The 10269-nt window shown below is 44.8% G+C and overlaps 1 protein-coding gene across 1 annotated transcript in view; it reads right to left on the reverse strand.

Annotated features, from left to right (window-relative positions):
- ITGA8 (integrin subunit alpha 8) overlaps positions 1-7287 on the reverse strand; it is a 172504-nt gene extending 165217 nt beyond the window's left edge. The window contains exons 1-2 of the mRNA XM_082739047.1: positions 6835-7287; positions 6009-6142 (exon numbers count right to left, since the gene is read on the reverse strand). Of these exons, the coding sequence (XP_082595173.1) occupies positions 6009-6142; positions 6835-7040 (340 nt within the window). The 5' untranslated portion in view covers positions 7041-7287. The remainder of the gene's footprint in view (positions 1-6008; positions 6143-6834) is intronic.
- Between the last annotated feature and the right edge of the window lie 2982 nt (positions 7288-10269).

Below are 10269 nucleotides of genomic sequence, written 5' to 3' on the forward strand. Positions count from 1 at the left end.
CCAAGACACATGAGAAATGGAGCCAGAAGCTGACTAGAGGGAGTTGGCTTCACTCTTTGTCAACACCATGCACGGATACGGGGCTCTTTGGACACAACAGGTGAAGTTCGAACACACACATCTAAACCGTCACCTTCTACACCCAAGTGCTTTTTTCCGCTTTCAGAAAAATTTTACAATTTCCTACCTTTCTCCCAGAATGCTGCATGGGCTCTTCTTACCAAGGCCCTGGAAGCCTGTTCCATCGCACAGACCTCTAGTTTCTTGAAAGACTTTTTCAGATTAGGCAACAGGCGCCTAATGCTCATACTACTCAACTTGCTGTGGAGCAGGTCTGTTTCCCATTTCTAGTTAGAGTTTCAAGGACTTCCTTTTTCTAATTGCTTCCTTGGCCACTATGCACTGTCGGGACCACTGCCTCCTCCCTTCTCGTATCAGGACTTGGTTATATTCTGTTGCGTGGAAGTGTAAACCATTTGGGAAAAGCTTAGGGACGTTGATGGCATCTGTCTGGGCAGCGTGTCAGGCATGGTAGCTGTCATGAGTTGCTCCCAGAACAAGCGAACCATCCAGCTTCCGTGATTCAGTGGGGTCAGCAATGCATATATATGTATCTATATATTTTTCCGATTAGCAGCCCTGATACTAATTTTGCATTATGAATTCTTCATAGAGCTGGTTCTATCTGGGCTGCCTCCCCCGCCCCTTTATCCACTTTCAGCTGAACTTCCCAAAGCCTAGATTTCTGCTGTCCATGAGTTCTGTCACATTTGGGTTATTTCCTCTGTCATTTACTTGATAGCTCTGACCTACATTTTTTCTTCTCTTTGTTCCTGAACAAAACCTGATTTCTTTCTGAGGAAGTTGGAAAAAGCAAGACTTATGCGACCAATATGTTTCCTAACCCTCACATGAGAAAAAGGGCACACCCAATATTATCAAAAAGCAACCCCTGTACCAGTCACGGCACCAGATGCTTTAAGCTGCTTCTTATTGTGGGCTCACTTAACACAAAATAAAACAGACCCCCAACACAAAGGCTTCCGGTCCCCAAGCTAAAACACAACTCTAAGAAAAATCTTACCATTTCAGAGCTTTGAAATATCCTAACCAAACTGTCTTCCATTGTCGGGTTTTGTTTTATTGTTGTTGCTTTAAACACAGAGATGCTAAATTAAGGCCAGGCAAATTTTAGTACTTTTTCTCAGATGACTTCCAAATCTCAACGGCCCCGCCCACCTCTTCCTGTTCATTCTTAATGTGGGTCCCTAATTGCCAGTGGTTCCCAGCTGTCTTGCCTCACCATTACTTTTAGTGTTATGATGATTATCGTCATTAATTAGCACATGCCATTATCTGTCTCCTCAAAATGTTTCATTTGTGTATTTAAAATAATCAGATATCTGCACACTATGCCTTTGCTACTATTGTTGCAATTTGTTCTTCATCATTCCAAAGATGAGGCTCTATTCATTCTGTCTCATCCCTCCCTCCTTTAGCAAGAGGGCTGTAATCTCACAGTTTTACTTACTCCACAAACGGGTTTGGGAAATGTAGGAAAAAGATGAAATGAGCCTTGGAGCAGATTTAGAAAGGAAAGGCATGAATGTGGCAGATGTGATATTTTAAATTGTTTAAGACACGGGGCACAGTTTAGACAGTTCCCGAGGCAAAAGTAAAAGAGATCAATTTGGTGAAGGGGGAATTTTATTCTAGTGAAGTAAGAGAGAAAGACAGAAGGGAGATGAGGGAAGTGGGGTTTTTTTTTTTGCAACCACTTGATTTTGTACAGAGCAGGAAAATTATCTACTCTTTGCACCTCCCCCACTGCCATATGCTTCCCTAAGGTTTCCTTCCTCCCTACTTGAAAGGACCACAGATTTTAATAGTGTTCATGCATTTGAAGTGCTGGGCTACTCCTGGTGTCCCAGTTTTTCATTTACACTGAGAAGTCATTTTTAAAATCCAGCTTACATGATAAGGTCAAAATAAAATAAATGATCACTTAATGAAAAAAATCGAACTAAATGGAAGTTTTAAAAAGAAAGAAAGGCAGTTGACCTTACAACTGAAGTTCAAGATCACAACCAGATCCGCAGACTAAATTATAGGCCAGTCTCCTTCAATGCCTAGGTTGGGAGAGTTTGTTAGGCTACCACCGTGAACACTAAATTGTAGACACCCCAGGGGCCTGAACAAGTTGAAACAGAGTCATTAAAAGGTCAAATTTACTTGAATTCACATGTAATAGGAAAGCCAGACAGAGAAAAGATGGGGAAGTTACAACTATATGTTTAGAGGAATATTTGAAATGTAATACATATTTGTGCCTGAGTCAGCGTGCTCTCTTATGTGAACATCAGATGTGGGTGTTAGCACTCAAAGCCACTACATTTTGTCAGGCAGAGAAATTTTCTTCCTCTTTAGGGAAAACCATACATGGCTGCCAAGTGGCAGAGATTAAGACAGGAAGCTGTTGACCTGGGACTCTGAGGGGCCACAGCACACTGTGAGAAGCTGCAACAAACCAGGGACATAGACAACCCATCCTTCCCATCAAGACAAAGCCTCCTTCTAAGACCTCTGCTCTCCACAACCTTCAACCCCAACTGCTTTTCCCTTCTTGATCTTCCCTGGAAGATTATTTTAATTGGACTTTGTGAAGGTAATTGGGGGCTCAGGGGAAGGAAGTGTGAAGGCAGGGCAAGCAGTGCGTCACCTCCATAGACTCTGACCCTGAATTTGCACCCTAGTAGGACCCGTCCTCTCCCACTCCCGGAAGGAAGGCGGGGCAAAGAGGCAGGCTCTTTCGCAGGCAGGCAGACCTTTTTTGCAACCCGGCATCTACTGCTTACTGTGGTCTTGGGGACAGCTCTTTTTTTTTTTTTTTTTTTTTAAAGATTTATTTATTTATTTATTTGATAGAGAGAAATCACAAGTAGATGGAGAGGCAGGCAGAGAGAGAGGGAAGCAGGCTCTCCGCTGAGCAGAGAGCCCGATGCGGAACTCGATCCCAGGACTCTGAGATCATGACCTGAGCTGAAGGCAGCGGCTTAACCCACTGAGCCACCCAGGCGCCCGGGACAGCTCTTTTTGAACACCTTTGATGTCAGTTTCCTTATTCATAAAATGCGTTTTATGGATTAGAAATAAGGTGTATAAGAGGCTGTTACATAGTAGGTGATCAGTAAATGTGATGACATTGACTGCCAGACCCCGAGTCAGCAGCACCTGTGTTTCTGCCTTTCATCTTTGGTTCCAAGATCATCCTGTACCCCAAGAACAGGGACTTCAACTGCGAAGAGCTATACTGACTCCCACTGCCCCTCCTCCCTCCCCCAGCTTCGCAGTAAATGGCAACCCCTGGCAGTTCTATTATCTGGAGCGCCTGGATAAAGAAATAGGTAGAAATGATGTGTTGAGAGCTAGCTCCCACTCAGTAGCCAACATGGAGCCCCGAGGTCCTCCGATTCCTTTTGCCCTCCATTCCCAGGCCATTCCCAACAGCAACCAAGGTTCCTGGGCCCACAGTACCCCCTGATGGCTAACAGGGGAAACTTTCTTTCCTCAAAGATTCTTCTCAGTGGGACTCCCCCAAGCATTCACACAGCTCACTGTCTTGTTCATTCCACCGGGGACCATTCATGTCTCAAAAACGTGTGACTTCCTCTGCCTTGCTTCTTTTTTATCTTCATTTTTGCTCAATTATTTCAGAAACATCTATCTCCCTCCCCGTTTCTTCCCCTTATTTTGTTCCACTTATGAATCCTCAAATCACTACAGTTATGGTTGTTAAGTATAATAGGATGAGGGCATCTATCTACCATAAAAACAAAAAACAAACAAACAAACAAAAACTTCCATTCATTTAGAAGCCAAATAAGATAGAGTGTAGAACCAGCAGCATTAATCTCTAGAACACTTAGAGATACCCAGATGTCTTCCTCAGAACTTGCACAGAAGGGACGCCATTCACCCCTGGTTCTTTCTCTAAGTAACACTGACCTTTTCTCGATATTCTTATTATTTTTCTATTTATTTAATTGTTAAAACTGTGTAGGTTTGTCCCCTACTGTTTCACTACAAATATAATTCAGTTACAATAAGGGTTAACTGCATTCCTGTGGGCTGTTCTGGAAACCAAATCAAAGCAAAATCTTGCAGCATTATTTCTCCATGGAAAGTGAATTTAGATCCCCAAAAAGTTGCTCTAGAAGGAACTTTTGGAAAATCTACCTATTGTAATTTAACATTGGACATTTTTTTGGTTGGGAGTGTTCAGTTTTTAAAAATTCATATTGATGTCTGTATTCTCTGGTTTTCATCTGTTGAACCATGACATCTACTGGAATTAGTACTTAGAAAGGTATTCAGATGTAACCTATCTGTGCAGACATCGGTTCTTCTTTTATCAAAGGAAAAATATACTAACCAGATTCTGATTTGGTATGTTATAGGAATGTTCTAGCAGGTTATAAAACTCATGTCCATGATACAGTTTGCTTCTTGGTAGAAATACAAGAATATCTCTTAAAATATAAATACTTAACTTCCCTTAACTTAAATTCAAATAATACCATTGACTTATGTCTTTATTTATCCAGGCCTGGGTTTTAGAGACTTTTAAAAACACAAATGGTTTTGATATGGATTATTTTAAAAGCCATTAATTATAAGCTTTATCCTGACTTAGAAAATTTACTCTCAAACTAGACGTAGGTCAGTAATCAGAAGCATTTAAAATCCCAATTAAACAACGAGTTAAAAGATATCTTTTACAAATTAAAATCAAGTGGCTTAATTTTTCTAATTTCTAATGCATTTAAAAGTAAAAGCTTATAAAAATTGGGACAGAATAACTGAGTTACTTAATAAAATGGGAAATGAGTTATTGTGACTATATATAGATACATGTGAAAAATATAATTTGAGAATGTTTTCATGAAGTATTTTCTTAATTTGGGCATAACTCAAGGTAAGCCTTGCATAGGATTTTTTTTTCTTTGAAATGGCTTCCGTATTGATAAAATCAAAATTACTTAATTTTTTGAAATAGAAAGTTGCAAATTGGATAAAGTAACAGGTAAATACTATCCTTCCAATTTCATAAAAATGCTGTGAAAATGGATTTTCCACATACATTCTAAGTGCACACTAATGTAATAATGATGAAGAATGATGTCATAAAAATACTTGTGTGGTACAAAAGGTATTTTAACTGATCATCAAAGAACATTATTTGAGTTCACATTTTTACGAAAAGAGATATTTGGCTTCTGATAATGTATACCTTTGGAATTCATAAAGTTTTAGAGGTACAAATTAAAACATTCAGTGTTAATGTTTTTGAAAGCATTACGGTAAAATTATTTTCTCAGGACCCAAAGAGAAAACACCAGAGGAAACCTAACCAGCCTGAATTGGTTAAAATGTATTTTCCCTTTAATTAAATAAGAAACATCTGTCTAGGGATTTTGGAAATGGATGTAATCCATCCACACTCTGCCTGTACTAGTTTGCATCCAATATCCAATATTTTGAAAGAAAATTCTTTCTTTCTGTAAAGAATTAAACAGCAACATGGAGAGATGTCTGGGTCTATAGCAGCTGAGTCTTGCCTCCAGAATTTGGGCACTGGAAATGTTAAGGATCTGTCTTTTCCTGGATTTGTCCTTGGGAAGCAACCAAACTCTCTCCATAATCACGGTTAAGGTAGAACATATATTTCTTCAAAGCATCCACTGAAAATGCTCATCTTGGGACAGTAAGGAAACAGAAGTTACTAGGACACATCCAAATATTCAAGGTCAAAGCACCAAGGTTCCCTCTCTGGGGTTCACCGGACATTTTCCTTGCCTTCACCCACTAAGCTGATTTCTCTAGGGACCTGAACAGCCCACAACACAAGACTCATCAGACAGGCCAAATGAGTACAACCAAAGTGGGGAGTTAAGTCCCTGGTTCTTTGAAACCAGGACACACCGTTGAGAATGACAAATATCACTTACTGGTGTTGTCAAACGGTATCTGCCTGCACTGCGCAGACCCCTCGGCGGGCCAAGGACAGTAATAGACGGCTCCCCCTTCCACGATGTCAGGCTGGGTGGTGTTGGCTTTGGGCGCCCCCACCAAGACACTCGCTCTGCGAAAGGTTAGAGAAAATCACTCCTTGGGAATCATAAAAGTGGGACGCGATGCAGTCCGTAGCGGGCGTGCTCCCTGAGACTAGGGTTGGGGTTGGGGGCAGAAACATTTATGCTGGAGACCGACTGTCAAACTTGATTTCCTGTTGCAAACCTACGGGCGTCTGAAACCTGGTTTGAAGAGGGTGCAGATAGTCCTAATTCTTCTCTAGGTGGAGCTATGTATACAGTGAGATGAGTGAAGAGGGGAAAAAAATAGCAAAGGACAGAGCCCAGCTGCTTGTAGCCGACAGCACTTGCGCCCAGACACTTAATTGTTACAGGCTATGCAAAAACAGACCGTGTTGTGGTCCGTTGTTTAAACTCGCTTGTTCGGTCCCGGTCCCGTTTTCCCCTTTGTATGATGCTCGAGTCTTTGCTCGGGTCCTGGGAGGTCCCTAGGGCTTGCGTTTTCTATGCAAGTGGCATGTCTCTACTTCAAAGTTCACAAGGCACATCTAGCATGGAAGGGGGACAAGAGGCGGGGGGGGGGGAGCCTGACGGGACCCCAAGTGCGCAGCGGGATGGAATCCCAAGAATCTCCTTCCACCGGGCTGCGGGGACGGGCGCGCGTCCCCCGGCAGACGGGCAGGGACCCAACCTGTGTCCGGATTCGTTCCCGCGCGCGACCTCCCTGCGCTGGGCGACTTACGTGCGAGCGGCAGGTATATGGAAGTCCACCGCGTAGCCGAAGTAGCTGCCCTCGGGGCCGCTGTACACCGTGAGCTTGTCCACGTCCAAGTTGAACGCCTGCGAGGCGGGGGTCCACAGCACGCCCAGCGCGGCGGAGAAGCACCAGAGGGGCGCGAGCGGAGGCGCCAGGCTGCCCCGGGGACCGCGGCGGGCCCCGGCAGACATCGCCCTCCGCCCCGGCGGGTGCTCAACGGGGAGCGGGAGCCCGAGACGCCGGCCCGGCTCCTTCGCGGGGGCGGCGGGTGGCGGTCCCCAGATGCCCGCGTCCTGGGTCGGGGCGCGCGGCACGTCCGCGGTGACAGCCCCCGGCGCTCCGCCGCGCGTCCGCTGCGGTCTGCTGCTCGCCTGCTCCGCGGCCCGCTCAGGGGCTGGCGGAGGGGATGCCAGCCCTCCTCTGGCAGCGGGAGGGGGCCCGGCGCGCTCACGGCGCCTCCTAGCGGCGAATCCGCGGGCTGCGGGCGGGAGCCCCGGAGACTCCCTGCCGCCCGAGCCCCTGCTGGAGGCCGGCGCCAGGAGCCTGCTTCGGCCGCAGGACTACCCATTGCAGTCGCACCTCATCGACGATCTGAATCCCGCACATCCCACTTCAGGCCATTGTTTTTGGGAGCTGTGCCCCCCCCGCATGGGACGAGAGTCCGCTCTAGTTTCTCCTAAACGGAAGAATGCGAAAGCGCACCCCACCACAAGGCAAGAAAAAGCCGGGCTCCTAGCATCACCTCTGCAGCCTGATGACCCCTCAGGGTCCACGCGCGCGTTCGCCTGTGGCTGAGCGCTTAAATCCTACAATGCTCTCTTCCACCCCCACCCGACCCCCCAGCAGGGGTAACGGGTAAACAAAACCTTTCTGTAGGTCTTTCTCAAAGGCTCCGGGGGCGGGGGAGCAGGAGGAGGGCATGTGAATTCCTTGGTCCCAAATCTTCCATGGCTCCGTGTAATTGTGATGAAGAGAAACAAAGTTAGAAATGTTCGAATTAAAGATTTACCCTCAGCTCCCCTACAGAAGTCCAAACGTCAGTTCCATTTCATGGGTACTAATGATCTCTTTCTGGGTCCTCTGCTTGGGGGAGGGACTGAAGAATGAGTAGGATGAAGAAGAATGGTATAGATCCTCACATCCCATGCTTTTCCGGGGAAACAAGGCTAATGCGTGAACAAGCAATTAAGTAAGAGTTAGCCTTGGAGTGGGGGCGGGGGTTGGAGCTAAAGAGCAAAAGAGTGTAGAAACAGGAAAGGTAAGCAATTTCCGAAGTATTTTAAGGCGAGTTGTGGCAGATGTAGACTTGGGCTGGAATTGGAATGGGAGGCTTGGATTTAGGCATTATGGGCGGAAACATTGAGAGAAAGGATCACTGACACCAGGCTGAGAGGCAAGGATTGTATAAAGGCTAGAATAAAAGAGTGGGTCAGGGAGTGTCAGGAAATAGGGATGGATCTCCCGAGACAGAGGATCTTAGTAACACGAACATTTATTGAGGCTGAGAGAGCCAGTTCTAGAACAGAGGCATGAGGCACCCACAGGGATTGAAAACATTTGCTGGCAAGGAGGTGGGTAGGGGGAGGTGCAGGGAGCGGTTGTTAGAAGCAAGGGAAAGCCAAGAAGCTATCCCCCAGATGCACTGGCTGACGAAGACCTCGACCTGATTCACAGAAAGTAGGAGAGCGAAAGCCACCACATCAATGAGAAGGGAGAAGTTCAGGGGATTAATGGCAGTATGAAAGTGAAGGGGCGTCCAAGGTGAGTGTGAAGGTATCCAGTTAGAAAGTATCAAGAGAAGAATACAAACAGTAGACATGGGCAAGGAGAGGTTGGGAGGCTGCCGTGAATCAAATGCTGGCCTTGTTGAGTCTGAGATGAGTCTGGCAGCCCCAGAGGCTCTGGAAGCATAAATTTCCAGCAGTGGTCAGTCTGGCGGGGCAGATTTGGGAGTCTGTCCACAGGAAAACTCTAAGCCCACGGAAAAGCTGGATTTTCCCATGTCTCTCACATCAGACCTCACTTGGTAGATTGATTTGAATTTTATGTCTTTATCTTTGCTGATCCCTGTAAAAATAGTAAGAAATCAATAAGCTATTGGACTACCTGGCAAATCATCTCATCTGGATCATTTCCTAACTGGATAGTCCTTTCCCAGATAAGGACTTACCAGTAGATGGTAGAAAAAGCTTTTTTTTTTTCCCTCAGTCCAAAAGTCCATTTGTGTTGTGTTGGACTTGGAGTCTGGGACTCTGGTTAGGTTACAATGTTAATAACAGTGATGTTCCCAGTAGTAAATTTCAATGAGTAATTCATATGAAACATACACATGGGTGCATTCAGAGCTGTTGCTGACATTGAGACTAAGGGATAACCTCAACTCTGCAGCTTGCTGACACTGGCATGTTGAAATCTGGAAATTCGTCATACTGCAGGGCAGTCTTAGATAGAAGAAGAATGCCTAAATAGGTAGAAGGTAGTAATATTGTCTTAGACATGTGGCTGGCCCCCATACCAACTTACTGGGCGGAAGTCGCTATATGATATAAAATGCTTTGACTTGTATAGGGCAACACATTACCAGGGTATCCCTTTTTGTACTTCCTTGTGTTGCAATATTTCCAGCGTATTCTTTATCCTTTTATTCAAAATAGAGTCAATAGAGTAGAGTTCTACTTACTGCCACACAATTGGGTACATGTACTGTTCTTCTTTCCTAATACATACTTGTTCTTAACTTACACAGTAAGCTTATGTTCTTAATGGCATCCTTTCCACTCCACAGATGAGTACATTTAGGTTTGGAGAAATGCAATAATATACATATTTATAGAGCAAAGAAATGGTATAATATGAACCCAGGACTGTCAGATATCAAAACCAGTTCCTCATGCTATGGCATCTGTAAGAACATTTTTAAAAGGTATGATAATAATGAAAAGTCACCTTTCTAGAATTAGTAAGCTATGCTGGGCTGACCCTTTGGATATCCCTGTGAGTAGTGATTGAGAGGTGGCATTCTCCAAGAGGTCTTGAAACAAGGTTTGGTGGTACCCTGGTATTGAAAGAGTGGAGGGAAAGCAAACTAACTTGAAGCTCTTTGACCTCCCTGGGAGACCAGAAGCCTGAGAGAGTAGTAAATCTCTGAAGAAGCCAGGCGGAAAAAGAAAAGAAAAGGAAAGGAAAAAAAAAAAACCTGCAATAATTACAGGGACAGGATAGATCTGAAGGTGTCTTGTACATTTCATTCTTCTGACACATGGGAACCATGCCAATCAGTAAGGCCTGGGGTGCTGTCAAAGAAACACATGGACAGTGACAGGTCTCACGCTGAATGAGAAGTTTGACATTTTAAAGATCTACTAACATTGATTTATTTGTCAGAAAAGCAAGCCTGGGAATTGTTTATCATGCATGTGA

The sequence above is a fragment of the Mustela nivalis genome (genome assembly GCF_964662115.1).
Source record: "Mustela nivalis genome assembly, chromosome: 7".
Classification (NCBI taxonomy): Eukaryota; Metazoa; Chordata; class Mammalia; order Carnivora; family Mustelidae; genus Mustela; species Mustela nivalis.